The sequence below is a fragment of the Ranitomeya variabilis genome, chromosome 1 (assembly GCF_051348905.1).
Source record: "Ranitomeya variabilis isolate aRanVar5 chromosome 1, aRanVar5.hap1, whole genome shotgun sequence".
NCBI lineage: Eukaryota > Metazoa > Chordata > Amphibia > Anura > Dendrobatidae > Ranitomeya > Ranitomeya variabilis.
Window position 1 is genome coordinate 202,822,176 of NC_135232.1, and position 27,928 is coordinate 202,850,103.

General features: G+C 43.0%; 1 protein-coding gene across 1 annotated transcript in view; it reads right to left on the reverse strand.

Moving 5' to 3' along the window:
* CCDC60 (coiled-coil domain containing 60) overlaps positions 1-27,928 on the reverse strand; it is a 329,554-nt gene that overhangs the window by 181,885 nt on the left and 119,741 nt on the right. The window contains exons 4-5 of the mRNA XM_077292073.1: positions 12,120-12,320; positions 11,391-11,504 (exon numbers count right to left, since the gene is read on the reverse strand). Coding sequence (XP_077148188.1) covers positions 11,391-11,504; positions 12,120-12,320 — 315 coding nt within the window. The remainder of the gene's footprint in view (positions 1-11,390; positions 11,505-12,119; positions 12,321-27,928) is intronic.

Here is a 27,928-nt window from a genome sequence, read left to right on the forward strand (position 1 = left end):
TCTAGAGGGCCCTACACAACTCTCTCATCATTTTGGACATGAATGGGGTTCCTTTGTCCATCAGGATATCCTTTGGCAGGCTGGTCGTGGAAAAGATATGTACCACTTCTCGGGCTATTCTGGTGAAATCTCTCTGTGAAATCTGGGCCAGTAGAACCTTCGAAAAATCAGCTCTTGGGTTTTGTCAACGACCAGATGATCATCCAACACATGAGAGTGGGCCATGTCTAACACTCTATGCCTATAGGGTCCTGTACTACCAGCTGCTCCAATACCTCCCTTCACCCCAGCTTAGTCACCTGATATAGCAAGTCCCCATTTACTGCAAAGTATGGGAACCTGGAGCTGGCCCGCGGGGTCATCTTTTGCATGGAACGTCTTACTGCCTTCTGGACGTGTGAGTCATCATCTAACTTGAAGGTGGGGTGGTCACCCTGCCATAGACTGCATCTGCAAAGAGTGCCATCTGTCACGTAAGCACCTCCCGTTGCAGCAGCTGCTAGAGCTGCTGCACCAACAGTTTGTTTCCTGTTGTGCAAGCTATTGTTGCTGGGCTTGTTTCTGCTGCTGGCCTTTGACCAAGTGCTTGATCAGCTCCTCCATTTTGTCCGACCGCTCTTCTATCCTTATAGCCGCATTCATCCAGGACATCGAATTTATCTACAGGTGTCACACTTGTTTTCTGGGGATCTTGCCCGCACTTCTAGCACTAACTGTTGTAGATTGGCTCACTTGGCTGCTTAACGAGGTACTCAAGGGAATGCTTTTCATTTAACTCTTCAACTGGTTTATTAAAAACATGCTTCATAAACCAGTCGAAGACAAATTAGTCTTATTCAGTCTTGCTGATATAAACAAACAGAATTCATCACAGTCCGTATAACTGTGCTGTGATTGCATGCCAAATTGGGATCACACACACCCATATAAGTCTATGGGTGAGTGTCAAACATCGCACTGCACTTGGTTGCGATTCTCACCGACGCTGACAGCAGAGGAAATGGAGAAATTTCTCAGTCTCCTCCGCAGCTGTGCTGCAATTCTCTCATGTGAGAGGATCGGAGCACAGTAGCATGACACTCGGCTCCTGCAAGCAGCAGACCAGGAGCTGAGGGTCATTAGCAAATCGCTTTAGATGCTCTCGCATCGGATACGATATGCTTATGTGGCTCCGGCCTGTATCTGGCGTTCAGAAGAAACCATGACTTTCAGTATATATTGCAATAAAAGGGTATTGCAATTGTATAAATGCTCAGACAATCAAATTTAACCCCATCATGACCCAGCCTATTTTGGCCTTAATGACCTTGCCGTTTTTTGCAATTCTGACCAGTGTCCCTTTATGAGGTAATAACTCAGGAAAGCTTCAACGGATCCTAGCGATTCTGAGATTGTTTTTTCGTGACATATTGGGCTTCATGTTAGTGGTAAATTTAGGTCGATAATTTCTGAGTTTATTTGTGAAAAAAACGGAAATTTGGCGAAAATTTTGAAAATTTCGCAATTTTCACATTTTTAATTTTTATTCTGTTAAACCAGAGAGGTATGTGACACAAAACAGTTAATAAATAACATTTCTCACATGTCTACTTTACATCAGCACAATTTTGGAAACAAATTTTTTTTTTGCTAGGAAGTTATAAGGGTTAAAATTTGACCAGTGATTTCTCATTTTTACAACAAAATTTACAAAACCATTTTTTTTAGGGACCACCTCACATTTGAAGTCAGTTTGAGGGTTCTATATGGCTGAAAATACCCCAAAGTGACACCATTCTAAAAACTGCACCCCTCAAGGTGCTCAAAACCACATTCAAGAAGTTTATTAACCCTTCAGGTGTTTCACAGCAGCAGAAGCAACATGGAAGGAAAAAATGAACATTTAACTTTTTAGTCACAAAAATGATCTTTTAGCAACAATTTTTTTATTTTCCCAAGGGTAAAAGGAAAAACTGGACCACGAACGATGTTGTCCAATTTGTCCTGAGTACGCTGATACCTCATATGTGGGGGTAAACCACTGTTTGGGCATACGGCAGGGCTTGGAAGGAAAGGAGCGCCATTTGACTTTTTGAATGAAAAATTGGCTCCAATCTTTAGCGGACACCATGTCGCGTTTGGAGAGCCCCCGTGTGCCTAAACATTGGAGCTCCCCCACAAGTGACCCCATTTTGAAAACTAGACCCCCCAAGGAACTTATCTAGAAGCATAGTGAGCACTTTAAACCCCCAGGTGCTTCACAAATTGATCCGTAAAAATGAAACAGTACTTTTTTTTCACAAAAAAATTATTTTAGCCTCAATTTTTTCATTTTCACATGGGCAACAGGATAAAATGGATCCTAAAATTTGTTGGGCAATTTCTGCTGAGTATGTTGATACCTCATATGTGGGGGTAAACCACTGTTTGGGTGCACAGCAAGGCTCGGAAGGGAAGGAGCGCCATTTGACTTTTTGAATGAAAAATGATCTCCATCACTAGCAGAGACCATGTCACGTTTGGAGAGCCCCCGTGTGCCTAAACATTGGAGCGCTCCCACAAGTGACCCCATTTTGGAAAGTAGACCCCCCAAGGAACTTATCTAGAAGCATAGTGAGCACTTTAAACTCTCAGGTGCTTCACAAATTGATCCGTAAAAATGAAAAAGTACTTTTTTTTCACACAAAATTTCTTTTAGCCTCAATTTTTTCATTTTCACATGGGCAACAGGATAAAATGGATCCTAAAATTTGTTGGGCAATTTCTGCTGAGTATGTTGATACCTCATATGTGGGGGTAAACCACTGTTTGGGTGCACGGCAAGGCTCGGCGTGCCATTTGACTTTTTGAATGGAAAATTAGCTCCAATCGTTAGCGAACACCATGTCGCGTTTGGAGAGCCCCTGTGTGCCTAAACATTGGAGCTCCCCTACACGTGACCCCATTTTGGAAACTAGACCCCCCAAGGAACTTATCTAGATGCATAGTGAGCACTTATAACCCCCAGATGCTTCACAGAAGTTTATAACGCAGAGCCGTGAAAATAAAAAATAATTTTTCTTTCCTCAAAAATGATTTTTAGCCCAGGATTTTTTAATTTTCCAAGGGTAATAGGAGAAATTGGATCCCAAATGTTGTTGTCCAGTTTGTCCTGAGTACGATGATACCCCATGTGTGGGGGTAAACCACTGTTTGGGCACACGGCAGGGCTCGGAAGGGAAGGCACGCCATTTGGCTTTTTGAATGGAAAATTAGCTCCAATCATTAGCGGACACCATGTCACGTTTGGAGAGCCCCTGTGTGCCTAAACATTGGAGCTCCCTAACAAGTGACCCCATTTTGGAAACTAGACCTCCCAAGGAACTAATCTAGATGTGTGGTGAGCACTTTGAACCCCCAAGTGCTTCGCAGAAGTTTATAACGCAGAGCCGTGAAAATAATAAATGTGTTTCCTTTCCTCAAAAATATTTTTTTAGCCCAGAATTTTTTATTTTTGCAAGGGTAACAGGAGAAATTGGACCCCAAAAGTTGTTGTCCAGTTTCTCCTGAGTACGCTGATACCCCATATGTGGGGGTAAACCACTGTTTGGGCACATGCCGGGGCTCGGAAGGGAAGTAGTGACGTTTTGGAATGCAGACTTTGATGGAATGCTCTGCGGGCGTCACGTTGCATTTGCAGAGCCCCTGATGTGCCTAAACAGTAGGAACTCCCCACAAGTGACTCCATTTTGGAAACTAGACCCCCCAAGGAACTTATCTAGATGTGTGGTGAGCACTTTGAACCCCCAAGTGCTTCGCAGAAGTTTATAACGCAGAGCCGTGAAAATAATAAATGTGTTTCCTTTCCTCAAAAATATTTTTTTAGCCCAGAATTTTTTATTTTTGCAAGGGTAACAGGAGAAATTGGACCCCAAAAGTTGTTGTCCAGTTTCTCCTGAGTACGCTGATACCCCATATGTGGGGGTAAACCACTGTTTGGGCACATGCCGGGGCTCGGAAGGGAAGTAGTGACGTTTTGGAATGCAGACTTTGATGGAATGGTCTGCTGGCGTCACGTTGCATTTGCAGAGCCCCTGATGTGCCTAAACAGTAGAAACACCCCACAAGTGACCCCATTTTGGAAACTAGACCCCCCAAGGAACTTATCTAGATGTGTGATGAGCACATTCAACCCCCAAGTGCTTCACAGAAGTTTACAACTCAGAGCCGTGAAAATAAAAAATCATTTTTCTTTCCTCAAAAAAGATGTTTTAGCAAGCAATTTTTTATTTTCACAAGGGTAACAGGAGAAATTGGGCCCCAATGTTTGTTGCCCAGTTTGTTGTGAGTACAGTGATACCCCATATGTGGGGGTAAACCACTGTTTGGGCGCACGTCAGGGCTCGGAAGGGAAGTAGTGACATTTGAAATGCAGACTTTGATGGAATGGTCTGCGGCCGTCACGTTGCATTTGCAGAGCCCCTGATGTGCCTAAACAGTAGAAACACCCCACAAGTGACCCCATTTTGGAAACTAGACCCCCCAAGGAACTTATCTAGATGTGTGATGAGCACGTTCAACCCCCAAGTGCTTCACAGAAGTTTACAACGCAGAGCCGTGAAAATAAAAAATCATTCTTCTTTTCTCAAAAATTATGTCTTAGCAAGTAATTTTTTATTTTTGCAAGGGTAACAGGAGAAATTGGACCCCAACAGTTGTTGCCCAGTTTGTCCTGAGTACGCTGGTACCCCAAATGTGGGGGTAAACCACTGTTTGGGCACACGTCGGGGCTTGGAAGGGAGGGAGCACCATTTGACTTTTTGAATGCAAGATTGGCTGGAATCAATGGTGGCGCCATGTTGCGTTTGGAGACCCCTGATGTGCCTAAACAGTGGAAACCCCTCATTTCTAACTTCAACACTAACCCCAACACACCCCTAACCCTAATCCCAACTGTAGCCATAACCCTAATCCCAACCCTAACCCCAACACACCCCTAACCACAACCCTAACCCCAACACACCCGTAACCCTAATTCCAACCCTAGCCCTAATTCCAACCCTAACCCTAAGGGTATGTGCCCACGTAGCGGATTCGTGTGAGATTTTTCCGCGCGACTTTTGAAAAATCTGCAAGTAAAAGGCACTGCGTTTTACCTGCGGATTTACAGCAGATTTCCAGTGTTTTTTTGTGCGGATTTCACCTGTGGATTCCTATTGAGGAACAGGTGTAAAACGCTGCGAAATCCGCACAAAGAATTGACATGCTGTGGAAAATACAACGCAGCGTTTCTGCACGGAATTTTCCGCATTATGGGCACAGCGGATTTGGTTTTCCATAGGTGTACACGGTACTGTAAACCTGATGGAAAACTGCTACGAATTCGCAGCGGCCAATCCGCTGCGGATCCGCGGCCAATCCGCGGCGGATCCGCGGCGGATCCGCGGCGGATCCGCGGCCGATCCGCTGCGGATCCACGGCCGATCCGCTGCGGATCCGCGGCCGATCCGCTGCGGATCCGCGGCCGATCCGCTGCGGATCCGCGGCCGATCCGTGGCCGATCCGCTGCGGATCCGCGGCCGATCCGCTGCGGATCCGCTGCCAAATCCGCACATGCCATAACCCTAACCCTACCCGTAACCCTAACCCTAGATCTAACCCTAACCCTAGTTCTTACCCTAACCCTAGTGGAAAAAAAAAAAATAAAAAAATATTTTCTTTATTTTATTATTGTCCCTATCTATGGGGGTGATAAAGGGGGGGTTTTATTTATTATTTTTTTTATTTTGATCGCTGTGGTAGAAACTACCACAGCGATCAAAATGTACCTGTAAGGAATCTGCCGGCCGGCGGGCGTACTGAGCATGCGCCCGCCATTTTGGAAGATGGCGGCGCCCAGCGAGGAGACGGCCGGACACCGGGAGGATCGGTAAGTATGAAGGGGTGGTGGAGGGGTGGATCTGAGCACAGGGGGGGTGATCGGAGGACGGGGGGAGCGGACAGCAGGACGGGGGAGCGGGCAGGAGCACGGGGCAGCGGAGCACAGGACGAAGGGGACCGGACCACGCACCGGAGCACTGGGGGGGCGATCGGTGGGGTGGGGGGTGGTCACTTCAGGTTTTCCAGCCATGGCCGATGATATTGCAGCATCGGCCATGGCTGGATTGTAATATTTCACCTGTTTTTTAGGTGAAATATTACAAATCGCTCTGATTGGCAGTTTCACTTTCAACAGCCAATCAGAGCGATCGTAGCCACGGGGGGGTGAAGCCACCCCCCCTGGGCTGAAGCACCACTCCCCCTGTCTCTGCAGATCGGGTAAAATGGGAGTTAACCCCTTCACCCGATCTGCAGGGACGCGATCATTCCATGACGCCACATAGGCGTCATGGGTCGGATTGGCACAGGTTTTCATGACGCCTATGTGGCGTCATGGGTCGCGAAGGGGTTAAGTACCCTAAGGGGGACTAAAAAATAAAATAAAAAAAGAAATTATTTAACCCCTTAACCCCCAAGGGTGGTTTGCACGCTAATGACCGGGCCAATTTTTACAATTCTGACCACTGTCCCTTTAAGAGGTTATAACTCTGGAACGCTTCAACAGATCCTGATGATTCTGACAATGTTTTCTCGTGACATATTGTACTTCATGATAGTGGTAAAATTTATTTGATATTACCTGCGTTTATTTGTAAAAAAAAAACGGAAATTTGGCGAATATTTTGAAAATTTTGCAATTTTCCAACTTTTAATTTTTATGGCCTTAAATCACAGAGATATGTCACACAAAATACTTAATAAGTAATATTTCCCACATGTCTATTTTACATCAGCACAATTTTGGAACCAAAATCTTTTTTGTTAGGGAGCTATAAGGGTTAAAAGTTGACCAGCAATTTCTCATTTTTACACCACCATTTTTTTAGAGACCACATCAAATTTGAAGTCACTTTGAGGGGTCTATATGATAGAAAATAACCAAGTGTGACACCATTCTAAAAACTGCACCGCTCACGGTGCTCAAAACCAAATTCAAGAAGTTTATTAACCCTTCAGGTGTTTCACAGGAATTTTTGGAATGTTTTAAAAAAAATGAACATTTAACCTTTTTTCACAAAAAATTTACTTCAGCTCCAATTTGTTTTATTATACCAAGGGTAACAGGATAAATTGGACCCCAAAAGTTGTTGTAAAATTTGATCTGAGTACGCTGATACCCCAAATGTGGGGGTAAGCCACTGTAAACATTGAAACTCCCCACAAGTGACACCATTCTGGAAAGTAGACCCCCTAAGGAACTTACCTAGATGTGTGGTGAGCACTTTGACTCACCAAGTGCTTCACAGAAGTATATAATGTAGAGCCGTAAAAATAAAAAATCATATTTTTCACAAAAATGATCTTTTCGCCCCCAATTTTTTATTTTCCCAAGGGTAAGAGAAAAAATTGGACCCCAAAAGTTGTTGTACAATTTGTCCTGAGTACGCTGATACCCCATATGTGGGGGTAAACCACTGTTTTGGCGCATGGCAGAGCTTGGAAGGGAAGGAGCGCCGTTTGACTTTTCAATGCAAAATTGACTGGAATTGAGATAGGACACCATGTCACGTTTGGAGAGGCCCTGATGTGCCTAAACATTGAAACCCCCCACAAATGACACTACTTTGGAAAGAAGACCCCCTAAGGAACTTATCTAGATGTGTTGTGAAAACTTTGAACCTCCAAGTGTTTCACTACAGTTTATAACGCAGAGCCGTGAAAATAAAAATTCTTTTCCAGAAAAATTATTTTTTAGCCCCCAGTTTTGTATTTTCCCAAGGGTAACAGGAGAAATTGGACCCCAACAGTTGTTGTGCAATTTGTCCTGAGTACACTGATACCCATATGTGGGGGGGAACCACCGTTTGGGAGCATGGCAGAGCTCGGAAGGGAAGGAGCGCCGTTTGGAATGCAGACTTAGATGGATTGGTCTGCAGGAGTCACGTTGCATTTGCAGAGCCCCTAATGTACCTAAACAGTAGAAACCCCCCACAAGTGACCCCATATTGAAAACTAGACCCCCGAAGGAACTTATCTAGATGTGTTGTGAGAACTTTGAACCCCCAAGTGTTTCACTACAGTTTATAACACAGAGCCGTGAAAATAAAAAATCTTTTTTTTTCCACAAAAATAATTTTTTTAGCGCCGGTTTTGTATTTTCCTACAGGTAACAGGAGAAACTGGACCCCAAAAGTTGTCGTCCAATTTGTCCTGAGTATGCTGATACCCCATATGTTTGGGTAAACCCCTGATTGGGCGCACGGGAGAGCTGGGAAGGGAAGGAGCACTGTTTTACTTTTTCAACGCAGAATTGGCAGGAATTGAGATCGGATGCCATGTCGCGTTTGGAGAGCCCCTGATGTGCCTAGACAGTGGAAACCCCCCAATTCTAACTGAAATCCTAACCCAAGCACACCCAGAACCCTATTCCCAACTATAACCCTAACCACACCCCTAATCCTAATCCCAACCCTGATCCCAACCGTAAATGTAATCCAAACCCTAACTTTAGCCCCAACCCTAACCCTAACTTTAGCCCCTAGCCCCAACTTTAGCCCCAACCCTAACCCTAAGTTTAGCCAAAACCCTAACCTTAAGTTTAGCCCCAAACCCTAACTTTAGCCCCAATCCTAACCCTAACTTTAGCCCCAACCCTAACCCTAACCCCAACTTTAGAACTAATGGGAAAATGGAAATAAATACATTTTTTAAAATTTTATTATTTTTCTCTAACTAAGGGGGTGATGAAAGGGGGTTTGATTTACTTTTATAGCGGGTTTTTTAGTGGATTTTTATGATTGGCAGCCCTCACACACTAAAAATAGTTTTTGCGTCTCCACATTTTGAGAGCTATAATTTTTCCATATTTTGGTCCACAGAGTCATGTGAGGTCTTGTTTTTTGCGGGACGAGTTGACGTTTTTATTGGAACCATATTCGGGCACATGACATTTTTTGATCACTTTTTATTCCGATTTTTGTGATGTAGAATGAACAAAAACCAGCTATTCATGAATTTCTTTTTGGGGGGCGCTTATATCGTTCCACATTTGGTAAAATTGATAAAGCAATTGTATTCTTCGGGTCAGAAAAATTACAGCGATACCTCATTTATATCTTTTTTATGCTTTGGCGCTTTTATAAGATAAAAACTATTTTATATCAAAAATAATTATTTTTGCATCGCTTTATTCTGAGGACTATAACTTTTTTATTTCTTCATTGATGACGCTGCATGGCGGCTTGTTTTTTGCGGGTCAAGATGATGTTTTCAGCGGTACCATGCTTATTTATATCTATCTTTTTGATCGCATTTTATTCCACTTTTTGTTTGGAGGTATGATAATAAAGCGTCGTTTTTTGCCTTGTTTTTTTTTTTTTGTTATGGTGTTCACTGAAGGGGTTAACTAGTTGGAGAGTTTTATAGGTCGGGTCGTTACGGACGCGGCGATACTAAATATGTGTACTTTTATTGTTTTTTTTTTATTTAGATAAAGAAATGTATTTATTGGAACAATATATTTTTTTTTCTTTATTTAGGATTTTTTTTTTTTTTTTACTTTTTTACATTGCCCCAGGGGGACATCACATTATAGTGACAAATCGCTGATCTGACACTTTGCAGTGCACTGTCAGATCAGCAATCACACAGGCACTGCAGGCAGGCCACCTCCCTGCAAGACCCGGAAGGCCCCCGCGGCCATTTTGGATCCGGGGCCTGCAGGGAGGAGGTAGGAGACCCTCGGAGCAACGCGATCACATTGTGTTACTCCCAGGGTCTCGGGGAAGCACGCAGGGAGCCCCTTCCCTATGCCGCCGGAACGCTGCGATCATGTTTGATCGCAGTGTTCCGGGGGTTAATGTGCCGGGAGCGATCCGTGACCACTCCTGGCATGTAGTGCCGCACTTCCCCCGTGAGCGCAGCCGATCGCCTATGACGTACTATCCCGTCACTGGGAATTAAGTCCCAGGTCACCTAGACGGATAGTACATCATATGGGCTAAAGGGGTTAAAAAGAGAAAAATAACTCTATCAAAATATTGAATGAATTAACCAGTAACCGCTGGGTTAAAATTAATTAACCGCAGGGAAAGGTCAGAGACCTAGCGCCTGCGCACTGCAGTACTTTACTCTGCCCTCAACAGGGCAGATAAGTAAGCCTTGCGCAGGAGTGCGATACCAGGGAGCGATGAAGAAGCAGGAGGGCGGTGTCGCAAGAAGATGGGAGGCAATCGACCTGCGACACTCATCGGACCGGACCGCCCCCGGGGTGAGTATAATATAACTTATTTTTCTTCACTTGCAGAATGCTGAAGATAAGCCCTGAAAGGCAGTGGCCGCATCTTATAGCAGCAAAATCTGCTGACAGGTTCCCTTTAAGGATTAAATGAGTTTTCCAGTCTAAATCAGTAAGTTGCGGTTACTCTATAGGAGTTATACATACTTCAGTCCAGGGCCCGTTTAGTGAGAATGGCCTCGCACCATACACTGGTATGGAGTGAGGTTGCGCCCCGTGTAGTGACACAGCTGTCCAGTGGGTGTGGCCAACTAGAGGGTGCGGCCTAGCTCTATACAACTGTATGGAAGGGACGCTGCATTCACTGGCCGGAACATGTATAACTCATACATATCCTCCGGTCCCGGGTCTGAAACCAGAGTTCTCCCGCAGCACAACGTGCATGCGCTGGGGGGATTCATAAGTCTGCAGTCACACAGAGTGACTGCAGACTTATCGATTTGGACAGGGCATCCCCTTTAAAGAGCCTGATCAAAGTGTGATTAACATAATCAGACCGATTTTCTCAGATGAGAGAATATACACCTTAGGGTAAATCTCCACGTCCCAAAGGTTGGTTACCTCCAGCTGTACAAGTGAAAGCAGGTGTGCCATCAACACCAGGATGTTGAATATTTTTTAATCTTTTTGTATAAAAGCAGGAAAACTTGCATTAACCATGGGCAGAATCTGCCTGATGGGCGCTATCACACCCCCTTTACTGACACAATTAAAAATATTTATTTGTGTCTGACGCTTATACCATTGTCGCAAATATAATTAGTCATGAAAATTGGCATATTGCAGAATAAATCCATGTACCTGTCTCTATGAGAACTCATTTTACGACACTAAGATCTAGCAGTGAAAACTAAAACCACAGCTGCAAACAACCACCACAACCATAAAATCAAAGGCTAGAATAGTAGAATTCTACAAAGTAAAACAGCAGAGCTAAACACCACCCAGGGATTTCTGCAGGCGCATAATGATTTGCTTGAAGTTGTGTTTAACTTTACAGTACTGAAAAAAAAGGAGTTTGGTCCGCTTAGACACACATGCCTTTTAAGCTAAAAAATAAAAAAACACTGAAAATAATTATTGGAATTGAACGTACGGATCTACATCAAGGACTTGTTTGGAAAACAGACTGTTGTGTACAGGCGTGAATGGACGGCTCGTTGCTCTCTTCCCTTTTTTCTGATGTTCTCCAATCTCTGTGAGAAAGAACCTGGAGGGAGAAATAAATTCATCCAAGTTAGCATAATATGTAAAATTCACAACGAACACACCTACGATGCTTAGCAGACAGTTCTACGACACGGACGTATCTCCAGTCCATCAGGTGCCGCGAGCTTTAAGAATGTTACTTTGTTGCCATATATAAAAGCAAGCCTTGCAAACCTAGCGATCAATTAAAAAACAAAATGTCTTTAAGATGATCCTGTAGCTTGAAGATATCAGAAATGCAAAAAAAAAAAAAAAAAAGACAGTGCATTTATAGGATAAGCATTTCCCTCCAGCATCGGCACGGCAAATTTCCTAACAGCTTGTTTCCCCATCTGTTTACACAGCCCAGTGCAGAAAGGTGATAAAAGCGGCATAACACAACCTGCTAAATTAGGAGTATTAGTAGCAAGTGAACTTGGAGAGGTGCAGAGATTCAGCTCAAATTCACAGCCTGCCCATAAATAAGACTCTGGAGACCCAATATATGAATACCCTTTTTTCCTAGTAGTTTACGGCTCATTGGCTCATTTGCAATATACTTTAAAACTTCTGAGCCGACTGACATTGTTTGTCTTTACATCGGATACGGACTAGAAGACAAAAAAAATAGGCTCACCTTGTCTTATTATCTGCTTTACTGATTCCTTCGTCATCCCCCGAGTCATCCTCGCAAGAGTCCCTGAAGGGCTGTGGCTCAGTTCGGTACTTCTCCTGCAGAAGATGCTTTTTCTTTTGCGCTTCCAATTTCTTCCCTTCCTCCTCTTGCTGGAGAATGCGAAAGTAACTTCGTCCTTGCTTTACACTGCAGATCAGCTTCCTGCCAATCAAACGATAATAGCATATAAGCCAGGATGATGTCTACATACAAATCTCGGCATAAATGAGTACACCCCTTTTGAAAAGTAAGATTGTACCTCACTGAACGCAAGAACGTCATTCAAAATTTTCACAAGATTGAGTTTCATAGAACATTTTTTAACCCATAACATGAAAGTAAGGTTAATAATATAACTTTCATTGCAAAATCTTCCATTTGACACAAATTAGTTGATGCAAAAATGACCCCTCCCCCTATCAAAAACTACCACATCTAGTATTTTGTATGTCCACCATGATTTTTAAGGAACCACACCGAGTCTTCTGGTCATGGAATGAACAAGTTGGTGACATATTGCAACATCTATCTTTTTCCAATCTTTTAGAGCCTGGATGCTGGATGGAGAGTGATGCTCAACTTGTCTCCTTAGAATTCATGATAACATTAAAGGGACTCTGTCACCTGAATTTGGCGGGACCGGTTTTCGGTCATATGGGCGGAGTTTTCGGGTGTTTGATTCACCCTTTCCTTACCCGCTGGCTGCATGCTGGCCACAATATTGGATTGAAGTTCATTCTCTGTCCTCCGTAGTACACGCCTGCGCAAGGCAATCTTGCCTTGCGCACGCACAGTATGCTTTGCCCAACTGCGGGCAAAGCCGAAAAGCATTAGTGCGCATGTGCCGGCGCACTATGTCCTGGAACACAGCGAAATACCTCCAGGACATAGTGCACCAGCGCATGCGCACTAATGCTTTTCGGCTTTGCCCGCAGTTGGGCAAAGCATACTGTGCGTGCGCAAGGCAAGATTGCCTTGCGCAGGTGTGTACTACGGAGGACAAAGAATGAACTTCAATCCAATATTGCGGCCAGCATGCAGCCAGCGGGTAAGGAAAGGGTGAATCAAACACCCGAAAACTCCGCCCATATGACCGAAAACCGGTCCCACCAAATTCAGGTGACAGGTTCCCTTTAATGAAATGTAGCTGCTCAACAACAGCATCACTCGTGCAACCCCACACTGGACACTGCCACCACTATGTTTTACTGTGGGAACCATGCATTTTGCTTTGTACTTCTCACCTTTGCAACACCATATTGTTTTGAAGCAATCAATTCCAAAAACATTTGCGTTAGTCTCATCACAGGCTAAGGTAAATGTCACAGCAGTTTTCATGCTTTTCAGCATTAGCTCTGGCAAATTGTAGGTAGGCTTTTTAGTGAAGAGTAGAAGCTTCCTTTGTGCTGACACCCATGTCTGCTATTCCTCTGCTGTATATGTCATATTGAGGCACGGGAAACACTCACAATGGTTTGTCTTTCTTCTTCTTTAGCTAACTGCCGCGAACATGCAAGATGCTCCTGTTTAGGTGTTAACTTCCATGGTCGGCCTGGACATTTCTGTGAGATGGCTGCAATTCCATCTCTGTTAAAGTTTAGCTCACTTATGATACAGTATTCTGATTGATAAGTAAAGCTTTGCTGATTTCTTGAAGCAGTCGTCGTTCTTGCGTAAGAAAATAATTTTCTTTCTCAGGTCTTGTGACATTTCTCTTCCATGTGGTGCCACTGCTGACAGCATGAAATGGAAGGGGTTTTCCCTCTTAAGGAACGCCCTTGTTAATGGAATTTTTGTAGTCTATACTTTAGCTTTGCTCCTAAGACTTTCAATGGGGTGTACCCATTTTGCAACATGATCTTTAATGAGTTTGTTAGGGAAATTACCTTTTTGGGTGTGAAAAAATAACAAATCTTGTTTGCAATCAATGGAGTATTTTATAGCATGGTATCCCATAAAAAATGTTGATTCTGAAAGTAAAGATTTTCAAAAAAATCTGTTGGGGTGTACGCATTTATGTTGAGCACTGTATATATTAAAGCTGGAACAGTCTACATCTAGACCACTCAATGAAACCCATATAATAAATAAAATATATTATAACGTACACGTAGCTTTATGACAAATAAAAGGTAAAAAGAAATCCATGTGAGAGTAAATCATTCAGAAGTAATCCTGCCTATAATGATATGTGCACACGGTGAGTATTTGCATCAGATATTTCTGCACCAAAACCATTGTCGGCAGGAAAAATGCAACGCAAAATATACACATTTTTACACTTTTTACTTGCATTTTTTATACGTTTTTTACGCTGCAAACACGCTGAAAAAATTGACGTGCTGAAATTTGAAAAAATGCTTTGATGGTTCTAAGTCGCAAAGAAAAAATTAGCAGCTTGTGTAGGAGACTTTAGAATTCTCATTCACTTTGCTGATACTATAAACTGTGTTCCAAATTATTATGCAAATAATATTTCCTCATATTTTGTCTAAATTACCTATCTGAATTGCAATCATTGTTATTTTCCAGTCATCTACTATTCTAGTATAATTGCAATGTTTTGGAACAAACTGCCTATGAAAACAGTATCTTTTTTAAAAAAATAAACACGCAAAATGCATGTTCCAAATTATTATGCACAGCAGAGTTTTCAACCTTTTTTTAATTTTGAACAAAAAAATAGTCAATTGTGAAGGTATAAGCATTCAGCTTATTACAAAATGAAATCAAACAGTTTTCAAGTGAAAACTTTATTCTAGGTGATGTTACATTTGCACATAGGACCCCTTGTTCGAAAGAAGCTTCTGAACTCTCTCGTCCATTGAATTTGTCAGTTTTTGGATGGTTTCTGCTTCAATTGTTTTGCATGTGGACAGAATATCCTCCCAGAGCTGTTGCTTAGATGTGAACTGCCTCCCGCCATCATAGACACTCCTTTTGATGATGCTCCAGAGGTTCTCAATGGGGTTGAGGTCAGGAGAAGATGGTGGCCACACCATAAGTTTGTCCTCTTTTATGCCCATAGCAGCCAGAGATGCAGATGTGTTTTTTGCAGCATGAGACGGTGCATTATCATGCATGAAAATGATCTTGCTGCGGAACGCACGGTTCTTCCTCTTGAACCATGGCAGGAAGTGTTGTTTTAGAAACTCCACATAGATTATGGAGTTCATCTTTACCCCTTCAGGGATCATAAAGGGGCCGACAATCTCTCTCCCCATGATTCCAGCCCAAAACATTACTCCACCTCCTCCTTTTTGGCGCCTTAGCTGTGTTTTCATGGGGTGTCCATCAACCAGCCATCCTCCACTCCATCCATCTGGACCATCGAGCGTTGCACGAAACTCATCGGTGAACAAAACAGTTTGGAAGTCAGTCTTCATGTATTGTTTGGCCCACTGGAGCCATTTCTGCTTGTGTGCAGTGGATAGAGGTGGTCGACAGGATGGCTTACGCACAGCTGCAAACCTCTGAAGGACAATACATCTTGTTGTTCTGGGGATGTTGGAGGCACCAGCAGCTTCAAAAACTTGTCTGCTGCTATGACAAGGCATTTTTGCAGCTGCTCTTTTAACCTTATGCAATTGCCTGTTGTAAAGAGTCCTCAATTTTTCCTTATCAGCATGCACAAGTGTGTGCTGGGAATCAGCTACATACTTCTTGATTGTGCGATGATCACGATGAAGTGTCTTGGCAATGTTGATTGTAGTCATGCCTTGACCTAAATACTCCACAATTTGTTGCTTCTCAGCAGCCGACACATCCTTTTTCTTTCCTATTTTGGCAAAAAATATAGACTGCTTAGTAATGTGGAACAGCCTTCTTAAGTAGTCTTGCCTTTATTTGGACACACCTGCCAAACTAATTTGCACAGGTATCTGCAATTGCTTTCAGTGATATAAAGAGCCCTGACACACATCACCATCAATGAGTTTAAATGACAAACAAAAAAATTCTAACCTTATCACTCCTAAACTCTTTGTGCATAATAATTTGGAACACAGTGTAAGGTAAAGCATTTGTTACCCTTGAAAAATGAATGGAAAAAACGCAGCAAAAATAAGCATATAAACAAGCCCGTATTGCGTACTTTGATTTGTTGCTTTGTTAGATCAAATTCCCAAAATTAGTTTTTCGGGAGTTTTTGACTCTGCGTACTTTTGCTGTGTCAAAAAGACAGCATCTTACAGTTCCAATAAAGTGGATAGGGTTTATAGAAATCTACTGCCCCCTGTGCTTTTTACGCCAAGTAAATTGACCTCAAGTGAATGTTTCACATCTGCAACATGTAATTTTCTCTTGTGCATATGATGACATTTACACACAGATTTTCCCAATTAAATTGCATTAGATGGGGAAAATCCACAGGTAAAAAACACATATGTATCTATAGTGGTGTGTTTCTCTTAGGGAAAGGCTCTAAAAACACTTATAACCCACATGACTGAATCTATAAGTTTTTGTCAAAGACCTTCGTCATCCTGAGAAGTCTCCCCGACATTGCGCTCCTGTGCAAGCACACTTCTTTGCCCTGTTGAAGGCAGAGAAAAGTACTGCAGTGCACAGGCGACGGGGCTCTCCAACCTTTCCCACTGCCTGCGCACTGCAGTACTTTGCTCTGCCCCCAACAGGGCAGATGAGTATGGCTGCGCAGGAGACCGATATTGAGGAAACTTCTGTGGAAGACGCAGGGAAGAATCATCCACATGAACCAAGAAGGAGGACGGCATTGTTAGGAAGATGGGAGGCAGCGGACCAAGATGAGCGGCACCCCTCGGACCGGACCGCCCACCAGGCGAGTATAATAAGTTCTTTTTCTTCTCTTACAGGTTGGGTTGGGGGCAGATATACAAAAGCCCTGAAAGGTGATGGCCGTATCTTATATCTGCCAAAACTGGTGACAGGTTCCCTTTAAGGGGATGTTCAGCCTTAAATAAAAAAATGAATTACAAAATAGCGCCACTCATGGCTGTGGACTAACTCTAGATTTTTAGCTCTTTTCTACTCATCTGGTTGGAGCTAAATGGCAATCACAGATCCAGCTCTAGGCACAAGTGAATACATATATTTTATATTAGTTTTTTCATTTTAAACTTGGATTATCCCTTTAATAATTGTACCCATAAGTAGTTGCAGAATAAAAAGCACCTCAAACTCATACTTTTAAAGGAATGCAAATTACAGGATGAATATAATGGGCCATGGAAGTATTTCTATTAAACAGACAGTGCATTAATACGCGAGCTGTTTAAACCTTAATCGCATTCGCATGTATTTATCTTGTCACTCCCCTTTTATCTGTGACAATATAAAATATGCAGTCAATCCATTTCATTTTTTTAATGCCCTATCTTACGGCTAATTCCTCCACCTAAAATAATATCTCATCTTTTTTTTTTAATTCTCACCAGGTTGCTTATCTTCTCATGGTAGTATCTCAAAATTCAAATTACTTTCACTGCCTTGGGGCGAAATTTATTTTCTTTGCATTCCTGCGTATATATCTCTTATGGTTGTGGATAAAATGTGACATGGTAAATATTTGCATACAAATGACTTTAGAAACAATATTGTCTTCAAGCACAATTTTGAGTCTGGAACTAATAAAAACTTATAATGCAATGGTGCCAAGGAAAAACACGTCAGTTTGTGAGAAATTCTCCACGTGACACTTTCTACTCCAACTGTATATGTAGATATTAGCTTTTACGGTGTACAATCTACATATTAATTATAAAACAGTGAGCCAGTAAATATACAGTAGTTCTATAAAGTCTGGGAACCCTTTGGAACTTTCCATATTTCTTCAAATATTTGACCTAAAACTACATCAGATTTTTTCACAAGTCCTAAAAGTAGTGTAGGGACTCGCACTCTTTGGCAGCTGGTAGGGTTCCCATAGGCAGGTATTTGTGGTGTAAAAACTGAATAAAGTTTATTGACTCTCATAAACTCTCACAGCCAAAATGTAACACAAAATAAATAGTCTTTTTTTTCTCATGGCGGGCAGAGTACCTCAGCACGTGTGGGATAGTTTCCACTCACACAGCAATTTAGGCACCGCAGAGACAATGTCCATGTATAATGGTCTTTCCCTCTCTACACACAGACCACACACCAAAGGTGTTATCACCTCCAAACACTTGTGAGCAGGTGAGCTGCCCTTTTAATCAAGCTGCACCTTACAGATTGGAGAATGGAAATGACAGGCCCGTCCATCTCTTACCAGCCATTCCTGAAACCTAGACCCATGTTGCTCCATTTAACAAGCCTCTCGGCACTCAATCAGTGCTGGAGTCTTCTTTCAAGGTTTGATAACACGGAGGCCCAGAACCTCAGAGATACATACCCTCTGTTCCGGACTTGTCCAGCTGCCTGTCTAGAGTAGATACAGGGAGACAAATCCAGCAAATGAATCATAAAATTACAAAGCCTATTGTTTAAGGCACTACATAGGGATTTTAATGGTCATGGTCATCATATATCTATGCTCCAAAGACATTTTCCCAGGTAGGTCACCCAGCAGTGAACTCTAATCTTAAAGGTTACAGGGGTAGTTTTAACTGTATATTTACTACCCAAGTGCAAAGCAAAACGCTTTTAATAAAGCATTCATTAAAGGGCTGGTCCAAAACAAAAATCTATTTTACTAAATGCCTATCTCTTTAATGTCATAATCTAATCTCTTTGTAATTTTCTTTAATTAAAAAGTCCCTACCATTCCCTCACTACTCTAACTGCTGTATTTTTTTACTAGCTCCTATTTGAAAACGCTAGTCAAACGAGTCATCAGCAGATGGTATCAGGATCCTGTCAGCAACTGCGAACTGCCATGGCTGAGCAGTATGACTCACCCACCCTCCGGGAGAGCCCGGGGTCAGATGCCTTGGGGAAAGCTCAGGCAGATGGGACCTGAGCAGCGTGATGAGAGGGGACGATAGCAGGAAGCAGAAGGATCGGCGATCATGTGACCACAGGGGCAGAGCTTAGCATCCTGCAGCTGGAAATGACTGTAGGATGCTACAGGGACCCTGGAGTAGAGGAGAGGGGAACTCAGGTCGGACACACGGGGGTCATACACAGAGAGGGTGGTGCGGCACAGGAAGGGTGAGCAGAGAAGTCAAAACATAGGCAAGGAGTAATACACGGAAATAGCAACACAGTACAGGAGGGAAAGGCAGAACTCTTAACGGGGACAGAACCAGATCAGAACCAGACAAGCATTAAGTAGCACAGGCACAAAGCACAGACACAGGGTCACACACACTCGGCCGAGGGTCAAAGTATAAGTGATGAGGAATGACCCCACAATGAGGCTATAAGAAGCCTCCTAGAATCACAGAGTGAGGCCATCCCGATTAACCTCTGAACTACCTAATCCCACAAACTAAGCAGATCATGACTGATAGCCAAAGGATGCAGTCACTGCCGGTCTCTACTCCAGCCTTGAAACAAAGCATCATCTGTGACATCTGTCTTAAATGCTAAGCTAGTCCCTGCTATACTGAGCATGCATCGGTTGTCATTTCAATGGATGCGCATTAGATTTTTATCACTATGTAATATGCATAGTGACAGTGTGCTCCTGCACTGGCTGAGATCACAATAACGAGGCAGTAAGAGAGTGCACTGTCAGTTGTAAGAAGAATACCAGGCGTGCAGGAAAAAGCAGAGACTACACCACCCCTACAATCGATGTCACAAATTTCACCTTCAAATTAATATACTGTTAGAGGTAAATGCCTCTGTATTTGGCTGAACACCCCTCCCATCAGTGTAAGAATGTTTTTAATTAGTGCTAATCTAACTGTAATAATTATAGGGGATAACTCAGGAGACTCTTTGCGTGGAACAAGACAACTACAGGACACAGTTTTATAAGTAGTAAAGCCTATATTATCACATGGTGATTCAAACAGGTGCAGAGAGAAACTCAAGTCCACAACACTTGGTGCAAATATCAAATGCAGCTCAGCAGTCTATAGGAAACTTCAGAGGAAAATGCAATCACGCAGAAAGTCTATGAAGCACAATTATTCTTGAGGATACTTGACATGAATAAGTCCTTGCTTAGTCCACAACACAGATAGATATGCTTATAAGGCAGTTCAAATAATATCTTAGCTCAACCAGGGAGGTCTGGGTAATAGTCTCAGGTTCTTGCAGAGCAGAAACAGCTTACATGTCCAGCAAATGCAGATGGAAGCAAACACGAGCAGCAGATGGAGGATTACTGGAACTGTTGTATGCAGCGGGAACTCAGAGCAGAGTAGCAGGATAACCCCACAGGTTCACAGGAGCAGGTATATAGCCAGGGAGTCACCAGAGGTCAGGAGCTGGATGCAAGGCAGAATACTCTAGCACAGACTGAAGGCTGGGGTGGAGTTTTATAGCAGGAAGACACAGTGCACATGAGACCAAAGACGCCATCTTGGAAAAGGGCAGTAATGCACAAAAAGGTAATAAAAAATGTTCAGAGTCCTGACACTAACTTACCTTTACATTTGTAGGATTCTAGGTCAAGAGAGGCACATTTGAAAAATATTAGGTTTATGGTATCTTTAAATTTGCAAATTGTCTCTTCAGAGAAGAAGAGGACTAGTTAATATTGACTCTGTAACAAGCCTTGCAATATGACTTAGGACTAAAGCCAAACCAGAATCTCAATTTGCAGACACATTTTTATATGTTGCCCCTCACCAGGGCAAATTATGAGATCTGATTTGCCTAACCCCTTTCTGACATTGGGTGTAAATGTTCATCGATGTTGGACTCCCTCCCTTTGATGTGGGCTTCAGCACTGAACCCACATCTTTTCCGGCACGAGTCAGCTGTTTTGAACAGCTGACATGTTCCTCTAACAGCCGTGGGTGGAATCGCCAACCCACCAGCGGCTGTTAGCCCGTTAAATGCCGCTGTCAGTCTCTGACATCAGAACTTATACATGTTTGGTGTCTCGGAACTGGCAAGTAATAATGGCAGGTCAGTTTTAGCATTTAGTGAACATGGTTAAAAAAAAAAAAAAAAAAAAAAACCAACTGTGGGATTGCACTTTTTTTGCAGTTTCACCGCACGTGGAATTTGTTTTCTGTTTTCCAGTACACAAAATGTTAAAACCAATGGTGTCACTCAAAAAAACAACTTATCTGGCAAAAAACAAGCTCTCACATGGCCATATTGACAAAAAAATAAAAGTTATGGCTCTGGGAAGAAGGAGAGCAAAAATTTAAATGCAAAACCAATAATACCTCTAGTCATTAAGGGGTTGAGGGATAACGTTTCTCCTTGAGAAGAGTGACAAGCCAAGCCTGGCATATCAGAGTGAGGAGACTTATAAGCCATGCACGCTCCTCTGGGAAATTAAATATGCAAATTGTTTCTTCAGAGAGGAAGAGGACTAGAACTCTAGCACCACCTATTGGAGACAGCAATCCTAAAAGTTAATATTGATTCTTTAACGAACCTTGTAATATGACTTAGGATAAAAGTCAAACCAGAATCTCAATTTGCAGAAAGTGTTTTGGGCCATTGCCCCTCATCAGTACAAAGTATGAGATCTGAGTTGGCTAGGTGAGATGCTCAAGATCACTGCTTCCATGAGGATAAAATGAAAGTGAAAAAACTCCTTGAAGGGAATCTGTCAGCAGGTTTTTTCTATGTAAGCTGAGAGCACCATGATATAGGGGGAAAGAGCCTGATTCCAGTGATATGTCAAGTACTAGGCTGTGTTTTGCCATTTCAATACAAGTGTTTTATCAACAGGCCTTGTGCCTCCTAGTCCTACACAAGTAGCTCTCTGTTGTCATGCATTGTGCACAGAAATCAGCGGTGTGGGCAGGGTGAAATTCAGCTCAATAGCTGGGCTCTGCCAAATCTGTAGCAGGGAAAATGATGACTATCACAACTGCTGAACTAAACTAATACTGGTGAGGTGACACATTGTTCGAATCAAATTCTCTGTCCCTACCTCATGCTGCTGTCAGATTACATAGCACAAATCTGCTTACAGACTCTCTTTAAGGATAAAGCAGCATTTTTATTAGTATAGAACATAATTCACTCTGCACTTAATTGCAACTGCGTTTTCCCACTGTGTTTTGCCATTCGTGTTTTCCAGGCTATCTATAGAAAACTAAAGAGAAAAAATTGCATCGAAAAAAGACAGTTCAACAACACTGTCTTTAGACAGTGGGCATATGGTTGGATCCAAAACTATCTGGACAGTGACCAAACTTTCGTGATTAGGGCTCTGCATGTCACTATTTTTTATTTAAAATGAAACGAATGAGATGTGTAGACTTTCAAGTTAATTACAGGAGTTGAATAAAAATATCCTGTGAAACATTTAGAAATTACAACCAATTTTTTACAAAACCTCCTCATTTCAGGGGCTCAAAAGTAATTGGCCAAATTAACTTTACTGTAAATAAAATGTTTATCTTCAATACTTTGTGAAGAATCCTCTGGAGGCAATGACTGAAGTATGGAAGCCATGGACGTCACCACACACTGGGTTTCCTCCTTTGTGATGCTTTGCCAGGCCTTTTCTGCACATGACTTCAGTTGTTGCTTGTTTGTGGGTCTTTCTGCCTTAAGTTTTGTCTTAAGCATGTGAAATGCTGCTGGATGTGGTAGAAATCTGGTGATTGACACGGTCATTGCGGAATATTCCACTTCTTTGCCCTAAAAACTGCTAGATTGCTTTTGTGGTATGTTTTGGGTCATTGTCCGTCTGTTCTGGGAAGCGCCGTCCAATCAATCTTGCTGCATTTGGTTGAATCTGGCCAGAAAGTATGGCACTGTACACTTCAGAAATCATCCTGCTGCTTCTGTATTCAGTCACATCATCAATAAACACTAGTGACTCAGTGCCATTGGAAGCCATGAATGCCCATGCCATCACACTGTCTTCACTATATTTTACAAAGGATGCTTTGGATCACGAGCCATTCCAAGCCTTCTCTATGCTCTTGTCATCATTAGGGTTGAGCGAAACGGATCGGTCATTTTCATAAGTCGCCGACTTTTGGCAAAGTCGGCGTCTCATGAAACCCGACCCGACCCCAGCGTGGGGTCGGCCATGCGGTACGCGATCTTGGCGCCAAAGTCGCGTTTTGAATGACGCCTTCCCCGAGAGAGAGAGAGAGAGAGAGAGAGAGAGAGAGAGAGAGAGAGAGAGAGAGAGAGAGAGAGAGAGAGAGAGAGAGAGAGAGAGAGAGAGAGAGAGATTTAAAAAAAAAAAAATCTTCACTGGGTTTCGTGTTTCGGCCGAAACCCGAGTTTCCACTGTGGTCGGCCGATTTCACTCGACTCGACTTTTAAGACAGTCGGGTTTCACAAAACCCGACTCGACCCTAAAAAACTAAAGGTCGCTCAACCCTAGTCATCATTATTGCAGATTCATCTTAGTTTCATCTGTCCAAAGAATGCTTTTTGGAACCAGGCTGGCTTTTTTAGATGTTGGCAAAGATTTATCTGGCATTTCTATTTTTAAGACTGGTTAAAGGGAATCTGTCACCTAGTTTTTCATATATAAGCTGCGGCCACCGCCATTAGGGGCTTATTTACAGCATTCTGTAATTCTGTATATAAGCCCCCAATGTAACCTGAAAGATAAGAAAAAGAAGTTATATTATACTCACAGGGGGCGGTTCGATGGGCGTCGTGGTGTGGCGCCTCCCACCTTCATACAATGATGTCCTCTTCCTTGATTCTGTCACGGCTCCTGCGCAGGCGTTCTTTATCTGCCCTGTTGAGGGAAGCATAAAGTACTGCAGTGTGCAGGCGCTGGGCTTCTCAGACCTTTCCTGGCCGCGAGAGAAGCAAGGAAGAGGACGTCATCGCATGAATATGGGAGGCGCCGGACCCGGACGCCCATTGGACCGGACCGCCCCCCCCCCAGGTGAGTATAACTTGTTTTTCTTATCTTTCAGGTTACATCGGGGGCTTATCTACAGCATTACAGAATGCTGTAGATAAGCCCCTGATAGTGGTGGCCGAAGCTAAGGGTACTGTCACACAGTGGCACTTTTGTCGCTACGACGGTACGATCCGTGACGTTCCAGCGATATCCATACGATATCGCTGTGTCTGACATGCAGCAGCGATCAGGGATCCTGCTGAGAATCGTACGTCGTAGCAGATCGTTTGGAACTTTCTTTCGTCGCTGGATCTCCCGCTGTCATCGCTGGATCGTTGTGTGTGACAGCGATCCAGCGATGCGTTCGCTTGTAACCAGGGTAAACATCGGGTTACTAAGCGCAGGGCCCCGCTTAGTAACCCGATGTTTACCGTGGTTACCAGCGTAAAAGTAAAAAACAAACAGTACATACTTACATTCCGGTGTCTGTCCCCCGGCGTTCTGCTTCTCTGCACTGTGAGCGCCGGCCGGCCGGAAAGCGAGCACAGCGGTGACGTCACCGCTGTGCTTTCCGGCTGGCGCAGACACAGTGGAGAGAAGCAGAACGCCGGGGGACAGACACCGGAATGTAAGTATGTACTGTTTGGTTTTTTTTACTTTTACGCTGGTAACCACGGTAAACATTGGGTTACTAAGCGCGGCCCTGCGCTTAGTAACCCGATGTATACCCTGGTTACCCGGGGCCTTCGGCATCGTTGGTCGCTGGAGAGCTGTCTGTGTGACAGCTCCCCAGTGACCACACAACCACTTACCAACGATCACGGCCAGGTCGTATCGCTGGTCGTGATCGTTGGTAAATCGTATAGTGTGACAGTACCCTTATATACGAAAAAGTAGGTAACAGACTCCCCTTAATGGTTTGCACCTTGTGGTGAACGCTCTATATTTGCTCTCATGAAGTCTTTCATTTATGGTAGACTTAGATACTGAAACACCAATTTCCTGGAGAGTGTTCCTCACTTCGTAGATGCTGTGCAGGGATTTTTCTTCATTGTGGAAAGGATTCTTCGATCATCCACCACTACCGTCTTCTGTGGATGTGCAGGCCAAAGCTCATCAGTGCGCGTTTTTTTTATAGAATTATTATTATTTATTTTTAGAGAACTATTGATTGCATGGTGAAGTACATGAAAGAAAGTTACATACAAAATACAAATATAAATTACAGTGAGCAAACTGACAATGACAGACTGGTGCAAAGGGGATAAAGCCCTACAGAATGTACCAAACTGTTGATTTGGCCACTCCTAACATTCCTTCTATCTCTTTGATGGTTTTCTTCTTTTTTTTCAGCATAATGATGGTCAGTTTCTCTTCCATTTCAGCCTAATGATGATATGTTTCTCTTTCATTGAGAGCTCCTTTGACCGCATGTTGTGAGTTCACAGCAACAGCTTCTAAATGCAAAAACCACACCTGGAATCAGCGCCACATCTTTTACCTGCTTAATTGATGATGGATAAAATAGGGAATAGCCCTTGCAGCCCATAAAAGAACTTTTGAGATATTTGTGCACTTACAGTATTTTTCGGATTTAAGACACACATGTCTTATAATACGAATGTAGCTTACCAGCTGCAGTGGAGCATTGTCACAGGAGGCAGAGTTGCTGCTGCAGAAGGCTGGGAGGCAGGAGAGGGGCAAGGGGGTGACCTGGATACTGGGCTCTCAATGTGTGCTCACTGCAGGGAAATTAAGGGGAATTGCGGGGCCTCTGCTCACAGCCGACATTTACCAAAAGCCCATGGCCTGCAGCCTCGCACCATAAAATGTTAAAACATGCGTGATTGTTAAAATAATTCTTGTCCTAATGGTAAGTTTCAATGAAATCAGATCCACTTTGCTTGGACAGTTAAATATGGCAGATTTTATTTACACAAACAAATACAGTGAAAAAAATAATAATCAGTATTTATGTAATGTGGGAACATAGCCTAAATAATTTTATGAAAGTCTTGATAGCTGCAAGCTAAGCAATAGCAACTGCCTTAAAGTAACCTAGAAAAGTCTTTACAGACTTTAAAGTAAGAATGGACTGCATTAACTTGTGCATCATTTCAGCCCTGGAAACAATCTATCTATATTCATATGAATCCATTGCAATCATTATATAATAATCATTATATAATCAATACAACAGAGAATCAAGATATAGTCACACAGTGAATACACATATACTCCTTTTATATATCATTTTAAAGTTTTCATTCTCTTGATTGTTTTGTGACTGGTGGATTAATTTTTTTGTTTTCCATTAAATGGTATAAAAAACAATAATTGAAAAAATATCAGTGTGGGCTGACAGACTCTAAAATGGGTTATCCAGGACTATTTAATTTTTTTTTATCAGGGGCCTAATAATTTAAAGGCAGGTACAGATTGGTCACAAAATGCTCCTGCCGTCACTTCAGCGATTTCAGCTGATGTCGTGTCAACAGAGCAGTGGCTTCTCTTTTGCTCTGCTTTGCTGACATGGTGTGACTGCTTACGTCATGCTGGTTGACAGCCAGCTCCCTGCTGTCTAGCTAGGAGAAGCCAGTTGTCAATCAGCAGGATGTCGGCAGTCACGCTCTGTCGACAGAGCAGCCCGAAAGAAGAACTGCTCTATTGATGTGGACTTAATAGCAAAGCCAAAAAAGAGGACTAAAATTCCTCCAAAAGTACAGCTGAAAAAGGGCAGCACCGCTTACCTGCCCAGGGCTCTGAACAAATGCACTACAGGATGCAGCCAACCCATATAGCAAAGATGTTGCAAAACACAGGTGCAAAATACTAAATAGACAGCACTCACAACCTACCAGTTCATGGAGGGGGTGACTGCTTAGTATACATTTGCACAATAGAGGCCTGTACAGGGCGCTGTTCAATGTAGGTAATGCATAGTGTCTGGTTCTCAGCCTATTAGTCACACCTATACTATTGGATTAGGCAGGTTGGCCAGCACTCTCTCAAAACATCCCATGTGAACACCCCTGTATACAAGAACCAACGTGCTGGAGCAGCTGAATCGCCAGCCGGAGTGGCCAGTGACTGCTCTGAGCTGGCATCGGGTAGAACAGGCAGGCAGTTGCCTCTGTTATAAACTACCTGCCTGTCAGTTTCATTAATGGATGTAAGTAGTATTTTACATTTTTAAAGAGATTGATCAGGATTATTATTTTACTATAGGCCTAAAATCTGACAAGCAATTGCCCACAGCAAAAAAAAATAGTCTTGGACAACCCCCTTAACCACCGCTGATACGCCTTTTAACGGTGGCAATTAAGTGGCCTTATACCTCAGCACCGATGGAGTTGCTGAGACTCCAGAGAACATGATTCTGGTCGGTTTTTACCATCCCCAGTCACATAAAAGCCGTTATTCACAGAATAATGGCAATCACATAAAAAAGGCTGATTTAAAATCCATTAGTCTCTTCTCTGATATGATCTGACACATCAGTGAGGAGAGAAATGGGATCGCCCAAGCTCCCCATGGTACCTTAGGTACCAGATAAGTGATCTCCTGTCCCCCAGTCCCCTCCTTCCTTCTTCAGAAATAAAATGGCTGGCGCAAGCGCAGTGCCCCTGCCAAGATCTGCCTGCCTGCACCCAGCAACCAAGAATATTCTCATTGGCTGCTGGCTTTTTATTACTGTGATAGACCCTATCACAGTGATCAAAAGCCCCTAATATTTGGAAATATCGCAGCGCTTGGGCTGTGCCTCTCTCTTCTCTCCTTGCATTTATTGTGGGATAGAAGAGAGATACACGTGCTGCCCTGTCAGAAATTAAAAAGCGTCCAAAAATCATTTCAGCTTCAGCAAGGTTGGATTTCAAGAATAGAGGGGGTCCCCAGGCCATATTTT